The 20,496-nt window shown below is 33.6% G+C and overlaps 1 protein-coding gene across 1 annotated transcript in view; it reads right to left on the bottom strand.

Annotated features, from left to right (window-relative positions):
- The window catches only part of LOC143074944 (uncharacterized), an 84,711-nt gene that overhangs the window by 19,682 nt on the left and 44,533 nt on the right, over positions 1-20,496 (bottom strand). The window contains exons 6-8 of the mRNA XM_076250145.1: positions 11,032-11,122; positions 7,999-8,195; positions 4,884-5,065 (exon numbers count right to left, since the gene is read on the bottom strand). Of these exons, the coding sequence (XP_076106260.1) occupies positions 4,884-5,065; positions 7,999-8,195; positions 11,032-11,122 (470 nt within the window). The remainder of the gene's footprint in view (positions 1-4,883; positions 5,066-7,998; positions 8,196-11,031; positions 11,123-20,496) is intronic.

Raw genomic sequence — 20,496 nt, 5'->3', positions numbered from 1 at the left:
ACATCTTTTTGTTATTAAAAATTGTACTTTTCTAAGGGTACCCTATCATTCGTGTATATATTAAAAAAATGTGCATGAAGACACCCCTTTGCCTAAAATTGCTCACCAAAACGAGTTTCTGTCATATTTCTTGATTTTTCTACACTAATACATGTGCATGCAATAGTAGAGATTCGGTTCTCACTATTTCACTTTTCTTTTCCAATTACCTGGGCAGCACAAAATAAGCAAAGAAAAAATATCTACTACTTTTTTACCTTTAGCAAATCCGACAATCTTTAGTCAGAACATTTAAAACAAAAATGATAGTTTTAAGAAAAAAAGGCTTTTCAACAGATCTATATATTATAATACTATAATGCATTTGCAATGCATAAAAACCTTTTTTTTCGTAGCACTTCAAAGTGAGATAACTTCTTATATCACATATTCTACTTAAGGCCTGAAAGATATAGTGTTGATGTTGTTAGAAAATGATATATCTGTGCAGCTCAATTTGTGTCCGAAGGCAATGCAGAACAATATTTGTAAATGGTTTTCTGGACATCATTATTTATAAACAATTAAAAAAAATTCCATTTTAGGAAAACATATTTACCACTTCAGTCGAAACAAAATCCTCATATGTACGATTCTTTTTTCCCTTGCAATACAATTACATCGATGAATTCAATTGTAAAAGGGGGGAAAAAGAGGGAAAAAAACGTAAAATATATTTTCTCACCATCCTTTTTTAGAAATTCAAAATATAAAGATATCAGACGAAGAGCCATGAATCAAAAATCAACAGGAACATGCATGATTCATGTATAAAAAAATGTCACAAACGACCCGCAGACAATCAAACTATTTGACAATTGATTAGACATTTGGCTAACTAAAATGTTTCATTGGGCTTATATTCATATGCTGATGACAATAAAGTTTAATGAAAATATGTAAAAACATCACTTGCCTATACGACCAAACTCTAACCTTGACACTACCAAATACAAATTCTATACTGCTTCTGTTATCAGTTCTAAATAATATGTATAATTAAAGATATTAAAACATAATTCAAATAATAAGTAGATATAGAAAGATGTGGTGTGAGTGCCAATGAGACAACTCTCCATCCAAATAACAATTTAAAAAAAGTAAACCATTATAGGTCAATGTACGGCCTTCAACACAGAGCCTTGGCTCACACCGAACAACAAGCTATAAAGGGCCCGAAAATTACTAGTGTAAAACCATTCAAACGGGAAAACCAACGGTCTAATCTATATAAAAAAACGAGAAACGAGAAACACGTATATATTACATAAACAAACGACAACTACTGTACATCAGATTCCTGACTTAGGACAGGTGCAAACATTTGCAGCGGGATTAAACGTTTTAATGGATCTAAACCTTCTCCCTTTTTCTGAAACAATAGCGTAACATCACAACATAGAAAACACACGATAAAATATCAATTGGCAGACTTAACTCAAGAAAAAACGTAAATTAATACACAATGAAGCTTTGTTTGTGAGGATAACATGTTATGAAAAGTTTTCTCTCACATCACATTGTAAAATGTTTTGATGAGTATACAAAAGTCCTCATGAATACTTGAACGAAAAGTATTTTAGATTAATTGGTAATGTTCTAATTAAGATGTAACTGTAATGTAATAGACTACATAACTATAGTAATAATAAAGTATTGGTAATTTAAACAACTACGTTCGAAAGAATTCGATCCTATTCCTGGCTGGTTGTAATGCATGGTTTATTGAACTCATCGTTGTATATGCAATATGCATATACCTTTTCTCTATTATTGATATTCATCATGTTCATGGTCGATTACTAACCGACCTGATTCACATAACCATCGAGTGAGCATCGATTTGATTACCAGATATATATTGCAGCAATCTTACAGGCCAACAATGTAAAACTATATGTATGGACACTCATGGCAGTGGCTTCACAGTAGAGTAAGAGTAGATAGAGTTGATTTCTGTTGTTTGGAAAAAGAGAGAAAAAACTCTTTCCAATTCTATTTTGTAATTCGTGTTGGTATATATGTTACAGTAAATAGGTGAAATTAGGAATTACACGTAATTACTAAACATTTCAGTAAATACCTGTAATCACTAGTCAATTTAGTAATTACATGTTTTTACTAGTTGTTTCAGTTATTACAGGTATTTACTGATTTTGTTTGTCATTTTTACAGCTATTTACTAACTTGATATTTTTGTTTAAAAATTAAAGACATAATTCAAGATATCAAATAAGAAAGTAAGGGGTAGGGATTTGTAGGGCTTACTTAAGGATCAAGGATTATAAGGCACATTAAAAGTGCATACTCTTCAGTATTTGTGAATTGAAACTGGAAAATGGTTGTTTTATAAGTTTTGAAACTCCCTAAAAATCATTTTGAGCATGCAAGACAATGATACCGATCCAAAATTGAGAAAAACATTTTTGAGAGTTGTATAGGCAACTTAGGCAGCTATTTTTTAAGATAGACATTAGATCATGGCAAACTTGGTTAAATGATCTTGATAATTCTTAAAATCTCATAATTGTGTTATATTAAAATCTCCATCAGGCATACTCTGCATATCAACTTGGCCAATAACATGAGTTAAATTCCTTTTACAACATAGGTTTAACTACGACTTCTTTTTTCAGACATTTGTGATGAAGCTGACATTCTTCACAAAACAAATTATACAAATTGATGGCGTTAAGAGTCACATTTTCATATTTCCGTGTTTTTATGAGTTCTTCAAGGCCTCCAAACTTAAGCTTATATACCTCCAACAAAATTTTATCATCGTTTCTTCCTGTATAAGAATGATCTTTTTGTGGATTGAAAAAGTCACCTAAATGGTCCATCCCTTTTGTTTTACTTTCAATGTTGACATTCTTTTCCTTTTCGTCGAGCCTGCGTTTTTTGTCGCAAAAGCGAGACATAGCGAACCAACCTAATAATTTCGTCGCCAGCGGCGTCCACAAATATTCGCTCTGTGGTTATATTTTTAAAATTTTGATAAGTTTCTCAAATCATCCTGGATTTCTACCAAACTTGAACAGAAGCTTCAGTTGTTTATGATCAAAAGATATATTTCAAGAAGTAAATTTTGTAAAAATAAAATCAAGTTTTTTCCGTATTTTCCTTATAAAGGGACTTAGTTTTTATCTCAGATAACATTACATTCACACTGTGGTTAAATTTTTAAAAATTTTAATAACTTTCTCAAAATATCCTGGATTTCTACCAAAATTGGACAGAAGCTTGTTGATGATCATCAGATAATATCTAGAAATAAAGTTTGTAAAAAAAAACTATACTTTTTCGTATATATTACTTATTTAAACGGACTATTTTTTTCCAGTTAACATAAAATACACTCTGCAGTTAAAGTTTAGATTTCATCAACCATCCTGAATTTTTAACAAATTTTGATAGATGATTCTTGCAGAACTAGTCAAAAGATAGTATCTAGAGGAAAATTATAAATATTTTTTTCCTATTTTTGTTGGGCTGCGACTCACAGCAAAAGAAGGCGAGACACTGGGTTCTACAAAACCCTTAAAATTTTGATAGCTGAACACTCACTGATTTTCTAATTAGTATAACCATAACTTTTGATCAGTTGACCATATTACAACATTGTTTTAACAGTTAGTAAATAGCTGAAAAAAAATCATTTTAAAATCAGTAATTACTGGTAATTACTGGGCAGTTTTAGGAATTACTTGTATTTACTAAGTGCATCGGGAATTAAATGTAATTCCTAAATTTTAGTAATTACATGTAATTCCTAATTTCACCTATTTACTGTAACATATATATTGAGATGCAAAGAAACTTATCAATAAAAAAAGATTAGATAGTCAGGACCCTTTTACACAACTCCAACCTTTGAATTAAAAAAAATAATTTTATTGTACACTTTCGCAAGCAGTTTATACAATATTAGTCTTTAAGCAAGAAACAAAAAACAGTTTATATTTATAAGTACGTCTGAGTCAGTGACAACTCTACAACAGATTTATCCATCGGATCACCAGCAAGGATGGTGATACATGGGTGTGTACTTGATGTATTTACAACTCGTCTAAACATCAACCTAACAATGTTAGATCTGTAAATTTGCTTTCACAATTTTTTTGTTCTTCCCTCGCCGGGATTCGAACCCACGCTACTGAGATATCGTAACACCAAATCGCCTCCACTGCAGCCGTCCCGCTAGACCACACGACCACCTGGGCTGCACAAAAATAAAGCTTTCGGTGGTCGTGTGTTACCTTTCCTCGTCAGTTTTTATCAAACGGCGTACTACAGTACATGATATATAAGGCATGGAGATGTTATTGTTACAGATCAGCTCAATTATCTATAGTAAAGGATCTTACAAATTAATGCAAGATACAGTCACAGAAAATAATTATATTTATAAGTACGTCTGAGTCAGTGACAACTCTACAATGTAAGGTCATACATATACTTACAATAATGCCGCAGCTATTATAAAGACGTTTGTGTTTTTTATTCTTTCTATGTAAGTGTCTAACTGTTCAAGGTAGAAGTCTTTATCATTATTATGTATGGAAATGATGTCACAAGCTGAGTCTTTTTCCCATACTGTTTAGTAATGATCTGATCTTAGATTGTCTAACAATTTAAAAAAAAACTTCAAGTAAAAGATTTGTTCAACAGCCATTGGGGTAAATTTTTATGGGCATAATCGAATGGAAACACTATAAAATGTTATCTTAACATTGTAAGTGCATCAAAAACAACCAATTCATTAAATGTTCACGTATCCTGCTGTAACGATGTACAAAAGACAACGAATAATTAGGACAAACATTAAAATGAACTTATCTTACCTGTATAATAAATATCTTTGGCTTTAAAAGAAGTTCTGGACAGTTTATCGCGCTGAAAAACTGCATCAATTGTATCGTCCGCATACCCGCATCTGTCATATCAACGTAGTCATCATTGCCATATGTCAATAAGGCAAAAATTAGACAGTCTGCATTCTTTAATTTTTCCTTGTCATCTTTTACTAAAAAAAAACATTCACACATTACCTGGGCCCTCGTGCATATTCAATTATGGGTTATTAGACGTTATCGAATAACACTTAAATTCATAATTAAACTCCCAAAACTCATTTCAAGTCATCCATAATAACTTTAGATGGCGGTAATTTTTTTCTCGAAAAATGCCCCTACAAGGTAAGGGATAAGAGTTGCGTTCTGGTCGTTCCGTCGGTTGATTCAGTTGATCGTTTGGTTGCGTCAAGTTTAAACCTCTCCTTTTTTCCGACGTAGTCGGTATTAGTTTCGGTTTGTGCCCTTTGAACTTAAGGACGCTTAACTATGGCAACAGAATACGCATGCTCGAAAATCCTTTCTGTGATTGGACAAAATGCTGTCATGGTGGGTGATTTGGTTGTGTTTGAAAAAACGTCTCGTTAAAATTATATTGTGATGGAAAGCAAGTGAAAAACTATAAATATTTGAACTAGATCTTACAAAGATTTATATTTTTATTAAATTAGCTCCAATATCTCTTTGCATCCGTGACAGCTGTTTATTCGGGACAATTATATAATTTGTAAACTTTGTTGTACGAACGTACATGACTTTTAGAACGCACCTACGCATGTGAGATTTCTGCGGGGTTTTGGTGAATGTAAACAGAAAGATACGAGGACCGAGAATACTGAACACAAACAGAGAAAACGTTATTGAAATGGTATCTTTGTGCTTCTGAAGGTTATCGAAATGATAGTTTTAAACATATACTCAAATCTAAATACGTCGGATATCTTTTATAAAGATAGTTCTTGTTTAATTTACCATTAGGTTCGCTGTTTTTGGTTTAGACCAACAGTTTAAATTTGTGTTTAGACACATGGGTCTATTTAAGCAGATGAGAGACAGAAAATATGAACACGAGGAAGATACCAAGACAAAAACCGTTTAAACTTAAAGGTTGCAGGCAAACTAACACGAACAGAAAGACAAACAAGTAAATAAAACCTCGACACTAAGCAACATGAACCCCATCAAACACTTGGTTTGACCTAAAGAAGACATTAATAACGTTCAGTATCATTAAATAAAAAAACAACACACTATTTGAAGCCTAAAACATAAATAGTATGAACTTAAAAACATTTTCTAATTATTTTACTGATAACTTACCAAACATTGCATTACATAATGAAGTCCAAAGTGGTTAGACATGTTAAAAGGTTTAATCTCCGCCAATATTCTAAAGACTGGGATTAACATTCTTATGAATGACATAAGCACGACGGACTTGTTAATAATGAATGATGTGTAATCCGACCATACATGTATCTAAATATGGTTCATGTCATTGCCTGCATTATTTGTTTATGTAAAAAGTAAGGAAGTGTATATTTCTGTTGATTAAATAGCATTTAACATGTCTTTTGTATCCAAAAAGAAAGAAGAAAGGAAGAAGTAAGAAACAGACAAACAATAGTAAACATGAAACAACATAGAAAACTAAAAAATAAGCTACACGAACCCCAACACAACCTGGGATAGTATCAGGTACTACGGACGGGTGGTAGATCTGACTTCACATGTGGCACCCGTCGTGTTGCTCATGTTATTACAAATCCGGAAATGAGTCTCTGATTCGGTAAATAGTCTAATCTGGTAGGTCACATTAATGACAGGGATGGGGATTGTAGTTATTACAAAATGAACAAATATCCGATATCATCTGTGAAACGGTTATTTCATAACGGTCAACCAACTCGTGATTGCATCCGTAAAATGTAAGAAGGAATGATTTCAGCTTCCCCATTTGAAACTCTAGGTTTAATAGCTTCCTTGTGAGCTTCCTAGCTTGTGAGCAGCAACCCTCTATAAGACATAATTGGAAATACAAGTACGGGAATATCGTATCAATTGGGAGATATATAGCCGGTATGCAGGTGCTGATTTAGTTATGCAAGAAAAAGAGTAAAGTAGTGATGAACTGTAAGCATTGTAACCATTTTCGCATACCAGTCAGCGTGACATATATGAAAACGTTCATAAATTCATCAATACTCTTACATTTCAAACTAGCCATGTAGCTTCAATTGTGAGGAAATTAGACATTGACATCTAAAATAAATGTATCGTATCTGACAGCTGTGTTTTAAATCAATTATTATAAAGAATCTTAAAATATGTATGCCGCCCGCCATGCTTGGTTCAAATTACTTTAATTGTTTCCCATGTTGTATTGTAATTTTCTATAGAGTGACCGACATTGGATTCATACTGTGTTTTGGAGTGTCATTTTTTGCTTGTTATGTTTACTTTGTTCGGTTCCTTTTTTAGGTCGGAATCTTTTGTTCTAATATATGATTCATGTAAAGTTTACACTGGCTATAAAGGAGACACGACAGATACCAAAGGGACATAAAAACTCGAAAATAATCTGACAATGTCAATAGAATAAAATAAAATACCAAAAGATACGCAACGGTAGGCCTATACAAAAAAAATGAAATCACAAAAATACTGAACTCCGAGGAAAATTAAAAACGGAAAGTCCCTAAGCAAATGGCAAAATTAAATGATAAAACACATCAAACGAATGGACAACAACTGTCATATTCCTGACTAGGTACAGGCATTTTCAAATGTAGACAATAGTGGATTGATCCTGATTGTATAATTCTAAACCTCTCACTGGTACGACAGTCACATCAAATTCCATTATATTGACAATGATGCGTAAACAAAATGCCACAAATAAAGAAACAAAAACAAAAAAAAAAACAACAACGATTGAGCAACACGAATTCCATAAAAAAATCGGGGTGATCTTATGTTCATGGTATGAGTCAGCACATCGCTATAATGGTCGGATATAAAAAAGATCTATCGTATGTGTAACATTTCGTGCTTGAAGGACAGGTATACCTAAAATATATTACATGTTTTATATATGATTCCTTACTTCCATTAATTATCTCTAGTAAGTCTGGTGTTGTCACATTTGATAACAAACAGCTATCAAAACCAAGTTCCTCGAATATTTCTGATAACGAAACAGCATCCTCCTCACTTTCTTTACAGCTCATGTTATTGATCACAACTGCTATCCCAGACTTGAATTTATATCTTTCGTCGGACAAATGGCTTGTTAGCGAGTCTCTATCCAAAAGAAAAATTCAATCGAGTGAAAAATGAAATAAAAAATCCAATGAATAAAAAACACATCAGCATAACTAATCAGTACTGTATCTTCCTTTATATTATTGCTTTATTTAATATGATTAGTGTTATGAAATATGCATCCGTTTGAATGACTCTCCATTCGAACCGTAAAAGGTAGAAAAACAAATGTGTATATCAAACGGAAAAGACAATAACAATCAAAACCAAGGAGTAAACAAAGACTCACAAAACCAAAGGTCATTTACATCCACAGTTAAAAATAAATTAAGAAACAACACGAACTCCACTAACCACCGGGAGTGAAATCAGGTGTCCCGGAAGGGTAAGCATGTCCTGCACCGTATACAGCACCCGTCGTGTTATTTCTTTGTACAGTTCGGTAATGATGGAAGGTCATTATGACTGAGGAAGAACATCAGCTATGATTTTTGACACACTTTTGTCACAATGGCCAATCAGCTCATGATGGCGACCGTAAAATTTATTGAATGATGACCTTAATTTGATTTATTTCATGGCCTTCTCTTGGCAACTTTTGAGAAAGCAGTATTCCTCGTTCAACAAAATCAACTTACTATGAGCTAGCTCTAGAGTAACGTTTCAATTGAGACACATATACTCCATATGCTGGTGCCGCTGGGATGTTGCTACACAAAAATGGAAAGTTGACTACAGGAAAATTAAAATCATCGCCTTTGTCATAAATTTTGGTATTCAACCTACCATTAGCAGTCATTTCGAAAAAAAAGTCTAAATATGAAGCAGATTTATCTGTGTCAGTAGTATCTTCATTTTCAAGTTCACTTGGATATATTAAATGTAAGTGATCACTGAATCTATTAATATTAAGAAACAGTACATCATCAATATACCGAAAGGTGAAATTAAAAGACTCGGCTAATTTCTTTTCTCCTTTCTGTACAAGCCCTTGGATAAATTCTGCTTTATAGGAAGATAAAAACAAATCTGCAAGTAGAGGAGCGCAATTGGTACCTATTGGAATTCCAACAGTCTGTTGGAAAACCAAACCTCCAAATTCAACGAATATCTTGTTAATTAAAAAGTCCAGCATGTCAGTGATATCCTCGTCGGTATATTTTCTCTTTGACTCTGTATGATTTTTCACAAAGTAAGCTGAATTCCAGCCCACAGCTAGATATTTAAAACGTCTAGTGCCCTTTCTGTTAACGAAACATTAGCTGCCGAGTTCTATCAGTCAAGCTCTAAGTTTAGTGTGTGGAATAGTGGTATAAAGAGTTGAAAAATCAGAGGTTTTAACGTTGGTACAATGTTTTAATGATTGAGGTTGTAAATTCACCAATAGCTCTAAGACTTTTGAATTTTCAGTATCCACATCTGATAAACAACACTTCTTGAATATGCCGTTTCGGAATATTTCTGAAATCCTTCTTTGACTGCAGTGAGTATGGCATTTACGACTTTAGAAAGTGGTTTAGTGGAACACTTGGAAGAACCTGCAATATACCTTTCCTTATAAGGATTCTTGTGAAACTTATGAATCCAATACGAGGATGAAATATTCTGGTCTTCATCCTTTTGATTAACACCAAAGGAGATTAAAACCGGTTTGTGGTTTTCCAGGATTTCGTGCTTCGTAAACGAACTTAGTGTATAAGTAGGATTTCCAAGTGTGTTATGTATCCCCAGTTCCTTAATCAGACAGTCAATGTAGTGTTTCTTGCTAACAAAAAGACTATTGTTTGAGGCGTTGTCAGCTGGAACGACAACATATTTGTCATGGAGGCAAGACAACTCCTCTATGACCTGAGGGTCTTTAAAGATGTAAGGAGCTTTGGTGCTCATTGACCCTTTAAGCTTACTTACTCTTATCTGAATCAATGACCTCACTGATTTTAACCACTCCAAAAGAGTGTCAACCTCAATCTTTTCTCTGTCTGTCCAGTCTCTTGCATAACCACCAACGGAATCCATAAGTAGTTTGAAGTTCTGCTTCCAATTGATTGGCTGTGGCTCTCTGTATTTCGGACCCTTGGACAAAAGACGTATCAACTTGTAGTTATTGACTATGTTTAAATCTTTAGAAATAACATGGCCAGCAGGATTATACACGAAATGGTAATGTGAACAGCCACAATCAGGTAGTTTAGCTTTGAGGTCATCAATATTTAGATTCTGCAACACTTTTGTTTTATACCATCTATAGAAACATCATGCATATCAGGTGGAATATATCGACGATGTCCATGGCTCATCGGCCGACGAAGAGACCTATTGAAAAAATCCCTCACATTCACTGAACTACAGTTAGGGCTACCCAAGTTACCAGCAGTATCTATTTTATCGTTACATCCATGTTCTTCCTCAGTCTAATAACCTTCCATCATTACCGAACTGAACAAAGAAATAACACGACGGGTGCCGTATACGGTGCAGGAAATGCTTACGCTTCCGGGACACCTGATTTCATTCCCGGTGGTTAGTGGAGTTTGTGTTCTTTCTTAACTGGGTAAAATCAGTGAGGTCATTGATTCAGATAAACATAAGTAAACTTAAAGGGTCAAAAAGCACCAAAGCTCCTTCCATCTTTAAAGACCCTAAGGTCATAGAGGACTTGTTTTGCCTCCATGATGAAATAATGAAATTTAATTCTTTTTTTCACCAATAGATTGTCTCAGAGGCTTTTTTTAACCATCAATACTGATACGAATCAATACAACAATTAAGAAAACTAAAACATTAAAAATTAAATGCATTTTTGCAAAAGTTCTTGCAGTCTACAAAATGAGTTGGAAAATACAAACACGAAAAAGATTTATCACGGAAACTGTACCTTATTGCGTCATCTTCCATATGTGATGATTTTTTTGTTTGTACTTCTTCATACGAAGGAGAAGAATCCAATGTTTGTTGATTTTCCAAATCTGAAAAAAAAATTTTAATGTAAAAATATCCCGAATTGCATATAACAGGCCAAAACAAAACTGATGTACTATATATAATGCATTAACTTCATGATAGAACAACATAAAAAAAACAAAAATAATCAAATCTAATTAATTGTTTTGATGGTTAATGATTAACGGTACTGTTTTGGTGCTACAGACAATGCGTTTATATGGCAAGGTCATCTAACTAAATACATAAATAAACACGACAAAATTAACACCATCCCCCCAAACACACACATACACTTCACTCTGAAGTATTTGTATTATAACAAAGTCAATGTTAGTCTTTCATGCGATATATGTAATTATCAAAGGTACGAGACTTATAATTAAGTACGCCAGACGCGCGTTTTGTCTTCCTAAATAAAGGCAACAGTAGTATACCGCTCATCAAACTCATAAATCCAGGGACAAAAAACAAAATCGGGGTAACAAACTAAAACTCATCAGTGACGCTCATTTCAAAATATTTATAAAGCTAAACACGTACAGTGTCAATTTATAAAAAATGGTGTTGTCGTTGATGCCAAAAAATTATGCCTTAAAGATATTAGATACTTTTATGAGAATAAAACAGCTCCAAATAGCCAGCTTAAGTGGAATTTACATTTTGGGAATGAACTACCCTGGGAAAACATTTGGGAAACTTTAAATAAGAATTTAGCTAACAGAAAAACTAAACAACTTCAATGGAAGTTACTATATAATATAATTTACACTGAAGAAAAATTACAAAAAATGAATCGCTCAAACGGGAAGTGTCACTTTTGCAATGAAAACGAATCACTTTTTCATCTTTTTATTTATTGTAAACTGGTGGAAGACGTTTGGCGGGAAATTTTTGAGAAAATATGGGAATTTTGTTCAAAATTAAATATCGAAAAATTACAAAAATCGGAAACAAGTATAATTTTTGGGGTCATTAATGCAGATGCATCCTATACCCAAATTTTAGACACGATGCTTCTAATCACGAAATGGGTTATCTGGAAAACTAGAAATATCGCAAAATATCAAAAGAAAGGGATAAGTAAATCGGTGATTTTAAATATGATAAAACATGAAATGCAATTTTTGCTCAAATGTCTTAAACCAAATACGAAAAACGAAGCCTTTTCTACTATGTGTGTCATTTTTTGTATACATATAGATATATATTTTGTGTGGTCAGGTCAGTGCAGTGACCTCTTTACTACCGATTGAACAATAGTATGTACACTGCTCTCAACTCCCTGCATGTAATTTCTTTTGTGTATGTAATTCATGTATATCATCTAATTGTAACAAGTCATGTTGGATCAACAGGTTCATTTTATAAACAAATATTTACTCACCATATCTTTGAATTAAATCCTTTTTGAAAATCAAAATCATTAATCCATTTTTTTTTATGAATGAACTGAACTACACATCCTTTCAACAAATCGCACGTGGTAAATGATCACTCGACCAGAAATTAAATGTAATTTAAATTAACATAACAAAAGACTTGATGTGTACGATAAAATTGAAACTGCCTAATAAATACAGGTAGCCTTTGTGAGAAATAAATAAAGATAAAAACATACTTTATTCAAAAAATTATATTTGTTGAGAGCTGGTAAAGATATATAGATCGATAATGATTGCAGGTACATGTACATTTGTACAAGGATAGATAAGATTTATAAAGGTGATGTTAATAATGCATAGTGGGAGTTTTTTTTTTCTCATTTGCTTTTTTCCCGACAAATGAGACTGTAAAAATTGGGGCCCCCTTAGTTGCTCCCCTGGGCAACTGAGGGTTGATGTAACAGGTGATTGTTAATAAAATATGTTTAATATTAAAAAAAAAAAAAAAAAAAAAAAAAAAAGTACAATGTTAAAGCATTGAGGATTCAAAATTCCAAAAAGTTGTTCCTTATACGGCTAGGTAATCTATGCCTGGGATAAAAAAATCCTTGTTTTTTTTTAAAAAGTCAAAGTTTTGTAAAGAGGAAATTTATAAAATGACCACATATTGTTGATCTTCATGTAAACACCGAAGTGTTGATTTCTGAGCAGATGATACCCTCGGGGACGAACCGTCCAACAGCAGTGGCATCGACCCAGTGGTGTAAATAGTTATCAAAGTTATATAACTGTGTCTGCCCTTGCAAATGCAAAGTTTTATTTTGAAATAAACACAGTTGAGCATGAAGTCAAAAAGGTTTATGGTTCACTGTATAACTAATTCTTATAAAAATAAGTTATCTGGAAATACTTAACACAAACAGCTAGCACAGTGAAAATTTTCTAGTATTCAATCTGTAGATTGAGTTATTAGAAATTGCGATGCCCTCTTATGAAAAATATATTCCAAAATTGACAAAGTTAAACTATCTCTCAGGACAGCAAATATTGATAACAAATAAAAACCCCGACAACAAGCAGACAGTAATTGTCCTAGGATTCGAACTGCAGGAGGAGTTATGCGGAATAACTATATACCCATAAGTGGGACGGACGTACGGAAGGACGAACAGACGAATGGACGGAGAGATGGAAGAACGGATTGACGAAAAAACAGTGCTAAAATAATATGCCCCAACTTTCAGATATCCAGGGGGGGCATAAAAATATTTATTTTTAAGATGGCATAGATAAGGACAATAGTAGTATACCGGTGTTCAAAAGTCATAAATCGATTGAAGGAAAACAAATCCGGATTACAAACTAAAACCGAAAGAAGCATATCAACTATAACAACGGTACAACAGGAAAACTGAAGTGCAACAAAAACAAACGCCTAGAACGAACTATTTGATAACAACTGTCATATTCCTGAGTTGGTGCACGACATTTAAGAACAATGAAGAGATAATCGTGTGTTCAAACCTGGTATAATGGCTAGCCAAACCTCCCGATTGATGACAATGCGTAAACAAATTTCGCTAAATTGGCAACACTACGCGACAGAAATACAGCACCAAACAACACGCAAGAACATTCATTTCAGAAAAAGGTCTCCTGCCATATATCCACATGCATGAGTGTCCAATCATACTGTTACAAAGTTACAAAGGACTTATTGAAACACGGGAATTTGGATGGGAGATCATATTGCTCACTGAGAAATATGAAAAATCCAAAACAAAAATCAGAATTGTATATCAGTGGAACCATACAATCTAACGTTGTTGATTGATAAGTGATGCTCGAAGTAAAACTATACGAAAATGTAGTAAACAATGTTGACGCGCTAATAGACAAAAAAAAAAAGAAAATAAACACAAGTAAGTATAGCAAACCCGGATAATTATTTTAAGCTTACATGAGGAAGATACAATCCTAAATTTTAAATATGATTCTAAAAATTATGTTACATAAAAATTTTAATGAATTCGTATATTCATGCCATTAACAATTTATCAGATGTAGATTGATTGTTTATGATACAACATATTTCGATTAAACATCAGAATTTATAAAATTTACAGTATCTAAAACATGTTAAGCTAAAACCCATTGATATGTGGGATCTCAGTAAATAACGCATAACTGACACGCAGCGCTATTTTAAACAAATTTAAAAATAAATCAGGCAGTTGTGGTAGGTGCAAAAACAAATAGATCTTTTTTAAAGACAAACAGACTTATAGTAGTACACAAGACAAAACAAAGAAAACAAAAGACTAAGCAACACGAACTTTACCACAAACTTGGGTTGATATCATGTAGCAGATCCTGCTCAACATGTGGCACCCATCGTGTTGCTCATGTTTTACAAATCAAAAGCATTTGATACATCATTACTTCAGATTCTCATGCTGGTACAGGATTGGGGAAATGTTCGGTAACGTTCGGTAAAGTTCGCCGAGTTCGGTAACATATCTGAAAACTACTGAATTCAGACTGTTCGCCGAGTTCGGTAACATGTACAAACACTTATTAATTGCTTAATTTAGTATTATAATATTTTATCTGAACACTACTTTGTTCGCCGAGTTCGGTAACTGCGGTAACCTATCCGAACACTAATGAATTCAGTCTTTTCGGTAACTTCGGTAACCTAGCTGAACAATACTTTGTTCGCCGAGTTCGGTAACTTCGGTAACCTATTCAAACATTTATAAGTATGCTTTATATTGTATAATAGTATTTCATCCGAACACTACATTGTTCGCCCAGTTCAGTAACTTCGGTAACCTATCCAAACACTTCTGAGTTTGTTTAATTTGGTGTAAAAGTAATTCATCCGAACACTACCTTGTTCGCCGAGTTCGGTAACTTCGGTAACATATCCAAACACTTCTCAGTTTGCTTTATTTGGTATGAGAGTATTTCATCTGAAAACTACATTGTTCGCCGAGTTCGGTAACTTCGGTAACCTATCCAATCACTTCTGAGTTTGTTTAATTTGGTGTAAAAGTAATTCATCCGAACACTACCTTGTTCGCCGAGTTCGGTAACTTCGGTAACATATCTAAATACTTATGAGATTGCTTAATTTGGTATAATAGTATTTCATCCGAACACTACCTTTTTCGCCGAGATCGGTAACTTCGGTAACCTATTCAAACATTTATTAGTATGCTTTATATTGTATAATAGTATTTCATCCGAACACTACCTTGTTCGCCGAGTTCGGTAACTTCTGTAACATATCCAAATACCTATGAGATTGCTTAATTTGGTATAATAGTATTTCATCCGAACACTACCTTGTTCGCCCAGTTCGGTTACTTCGGTAACATATCCAAACACTTCTCAGTTTGCTTTAATTGGTAAAATAGTATTTCATCCGAACACTACCTTGTTCGCCGAGTTCGGTAACCTATCCTAACACTTCTGAGTTTGTTAAATATGGTGTAAAAGTGATCACAACACCTAATAAATTTTATATTTGTACATTTGATAAAGTGTTTAAGCACTTAAAGTTGCTAAACATTAATTGCTGAATTAAAGTGTTTTTCATATGGAATCTTTCCTCAGTTATTTTTTAAAATTTAAATTAATTTTTGAAGTAAACAAAGATTATTAATTTTATGAAAAGAATTTTATAGTAATTATAAATACATTAAAATAAGACTTAACCAAATAAATTCCAGTGATTACGTTATATTTACTGTACCTCTTTTATTACTGCCATGCTGTTATATATCTGAATCCTTTTTTAAATATGCACTAGTGCTATTAATTTATGACTTATTTGTACTTTGTGCATATTCAAAAAAATATCAGAAAGTTAGATTTAAATTTAGAAATTAAACACTACCATGTAACATGTTGTTTGTTGTTGATTTTTTTTTTATTATGACTCATCTTCCGGAGTAAGTTCGGTAAGGGCCATATTTGGCCCCAATTATACAGTTCATAGTAACAAGACAATAAATGTTTTAAGTTGCCTTAAAGATATGTGAGAAAGTTTAACAGAACTGTTTTTGTCAAAATTTTATTCTAACACGTTGATTTTTACATCCCAAATAGGTCAAAATAAAGGGCTTTGGTGAAATTTGACAAAAACAGCTAGATTTCAACCAATTTAAGGACCAGGAAAGATAGAGCGCAGGCGTCGACAAACTTAATATTCAAATAAAACATGTGAAATGTCTTCACAAACATTATATTAAAAGATCTTTGTTGTCGACGTCTGCGCTCTATGTTTCCTGTCTAATAATCTATGGGAAATTTACCCATTTTCATTGATTTTTTCGTGAAAAATCAATATGAGTACAACTTGTGACGTCATAATGAAACGCAAAAACGTAAAATTTTCAACAAAATGGCTTATTTCCTATCTAGTCACTGTATAAGCTATAATTTATTGTGATATTGGTCAATAAATCCGAATTTGAAATTGACGCTAAAAATGGGGGCCATTTTAGGACCTTACCGAACATACTCCGGACATTTCGCCCCTATTTAAAATGTTATTATAACCCTCCTCCAGATTATATCTAAAAATGTTTTTTTTTCTATTTATGTCCAACAATTCTTTATGTGGGTTCCCAAATCCCTTTATTTTTGCAAATTAATGCATTTTTATAGGGTCACATGTTTTTCACCTCACCACGCCCTTTGGCCATGTGTTAACCCCCCCCCCCCCCCTTAGAAAATTCATGTATAATCCCCTGGACGTGTTCACTTTAGCGACGTATATATGTTGTGGCAAAGAGTTATTTAATGGCGCAGTAGGCTGTGGTCAAAGAGTATCTATACAGCTTTGTAGGTTGAGTTAAATATGAACTTCTTTTGTGTTGTGTGTGCTGTTTTTTTTTTTTTGGGGGGGGGGGGGTATGGACTTATGAGACTTGATGCAAATGTCATAATTTTATCCAAAAAGGACCAGTTTGACTGACATACATTTCATAATTCATAGTTAGCCTGGTTCCTTTAATTGCAGTCAAAAGTGTGAAAACTCATACAGCATACGAGACTAACCTTGTAGTCATAGATAACTCTATATTTATTTCTAAAGAATGTGTTCATGGTAATTTATTCAGTTTCACATTGAAAGGTATGTCACTGTAGACTGCAGTGTCAGAAGGAGTATATATATGTACTTTAAAATAGTTGTGCGGATAAGGCATCAAGCAATTGTATATCTTTTAAATAGTTATTAAAGTTTTGACGATGTGAATTTATGCATGGATGCAATTTGGGTACTCCTCGTTACAGAATCATGGGTAGTTTGGAGATTGATTCAAACCCATTTTTGTATGACTCAATATGGATTAAAAATCTAATTGGTGTACCTATACAATAAAGAAGGATTGGGCTACAAAACACATAAAAAAAATACGTAGGTGGAAAAACTGTCAAAATAGGTGCAATTTGGGTACCGTCACGTTAAGTGACGAATGTTTATGGGGCGATACTGAACACGTGGTACAGCTGTTTTATGGACGCCGATTAAATTCAATCTGGAGAAACTGGTTGAAAATGATGAATTAATGAAGTTTTCTTTGACCTGGTAGCTAGAAAATAGTTTACATGCAAGTAGGAACTGCACACTTAAGTATAATATTTAAAAAAAAATTGCCAGATTAAAAAAATAAACAAATTTCATAATATGTAAACAAACTACCATAAGTTTACATTTTATAAATAACCACAGTGGATTGTTTACTTAACTTATCTATTGGTTTACATGGTTAGTTTACCCGGAAAACAGTAACAGGTCCCTGAGTAATAACCCCAAACATAAATTTTTGAATGTACGACAAACCCTGTATAATTATTTCACTTATTTTTTAACATATTTAAGATTTTTGTTTTCCTTTTTGAAAACTATTTATGGTCTATTGAGTGTTTTATACTATAGCACTATTTAGTTTTTGAATAGGTTGCATTTTATCAACTTGATATTTTTCAATGAAGAAGGTAAAATATTTATTAATGTGATTGTTTTAATATTGTTTTATTTGTTTTTTTAATAAAACATCAGTTAAGTTTGCAAAACCAGGGTACTGATAAGAAATGTAACCAAAGGTACCGAACTTGCCAAACTGGGGTATAGATCAGAAATCAGAAATGTTTGCATAACAAGAGTACTGATATGAAATGTTACCGAAGTTACCAAACCTACCGAACTGGGGTATAGATCAGGATCAGCAATGTTATCAAACATGCAAAACAATAGAACTGATTTGAAATGTTACCGAAGTTACCGAACCTGCCGAACTGGGGTATAGTTCAGATATCAGTAATAATATGTAAAACAAGAGTTCTGATATGAATTGTTACCGAAGTTACCGAACCTGCCGAACTGGGGTATAGATCAGGATCAGCAATGTTATCAAAATGCAAATCAAGGGTACTGATAAGAAATGTTACCGAAGTTACCGAACCTGCCGAACTTGGGTAGAGTTCAGAAATCAGAAATGTTTGCATAACAAGAGTAATATGAAATGTTAACGAAGTTACCGAACCTGCCGAACAGGGGTAACGTTCAGAAATCAGAAATGCTTACATAACAAGAGTACTGATATGAAATGTTAACGAAGTTACCGAACCTGCCGAACTGGGGTAGTGATCAGAAATCAGAAATGTAATGAAACATGCAGACAGGAGTACTGATAATAAATGTTACCGAAGTTACCGAACCTGCCGAACAGGGGTAGGGATCAGAAATGTTACCGAAGTTACCGAACCTGCCGAACAGGGGTTGAAATCAGAAATGTTACCGAAGTTACCGAACCTGCCGAACAGGGGTAGGGATCAGAAATGTTACCGAAGTTACCGAACCTGCCGAACAGGGGTAGGGATCGGTAATGTTACCGAAGTTACCGAACCTGCCGAACAGGGGTAGGGATCAGAAATGTTACCGAAGTTACCGAACCTGCCGAACAGGGGTAGGGATCAGAAATGTTACCGAAGTTACCGAACCTGCCGAACAGGGGTAGGGATCAGAAATGATACCGAAGTTACCGAACCTGCCGAACAGGGGTAGGGATCAGAAATGTTACCAAAGTTACCGAACCTGCCGAACAGGGGTAGGGATCAGAAATGTTACCGAAGTTACCGAACCTGCCGAACAGGGGTAGGGATTAGAAATGTTACCGAACTCGGCGAACCTCGGCGAACGTTACCGAACTTTTCCCCAATCCTGTACCTGCCTGCAGATTCTATTACTTTTATATATTAAAGCTGCTGGTTACACGGGTAGTAACCTCGTCATATCGAGAAGCGATAAGGGCAGATATTTTGTCATAGTTTGGTTAATGTGAAACTAGTTGTGTTAAGTTACTTTCCCGAACGATTGCCTCAATTCTCTGAAAACGAGCAAATAAAAAGCAAATAACATATTTTGATCTGCTTGGTTAGTCAAACGATCTACATTAATAATTGTTATTTTCAAGAACCTAACGCAGAATGAGCAAACTATCGAAATTGCGAGGGTTTGGTTAAACTATGACATGGTTCGGTTAAGTGTCTAGAAATTCGTCATGGTTTTGATCGATTTTGTAATAGTGTAGATCCAAATTGATAAAAATATGTTTCAGCTCAATATTTTTTTTATTAAACAACGGTATTTCACGCTGCAAATACATTTAGCTGCAAAAGTTTCTTATCATCTACATCCAATTTCACCTGGATAGATGCACGCTTGAGAAAGCTATTTGGTCTAGCGAAATATTGCGCTTATTTTCATCATTTTGTAAATAAACATTTTAAACATTCTTATATTTACATACTAAATAGTGTGTTAAAATTACATTGTTAAGCAATCTATAATTTTATTTGTGTAATTGAATTAATCTCTGCTATATATATATATATATATATATATATATACAGTTGGGTGCAGACCAAGCATTACATGTAGACGGGCCGAAAAAGTTAACGCGGCGTTTACTCGCGTGCACTTCATGTAAACGCCGCGT

Source organism: Mytilus galloprovincialis, chromosome 5 (genome assembly GCF_965363235.1).
Source record: "Mytilus galloprovincialis chromosome 5, xbMytGall1.hap1.1, whole genome shotgun sequence".
Classification (NCBI taxonomy): domain Eukaryota; kingdom Metazoa; phylum Mollusca; class Bivalvia; order Mytilida; family Mytilidae; genus Mytilus; species Mytilus galloprovincialis.
Note: the sequence above shows the minus strand (reverse complement) of the source record. Positions and strands in the feature narration are given on the sequence as shown.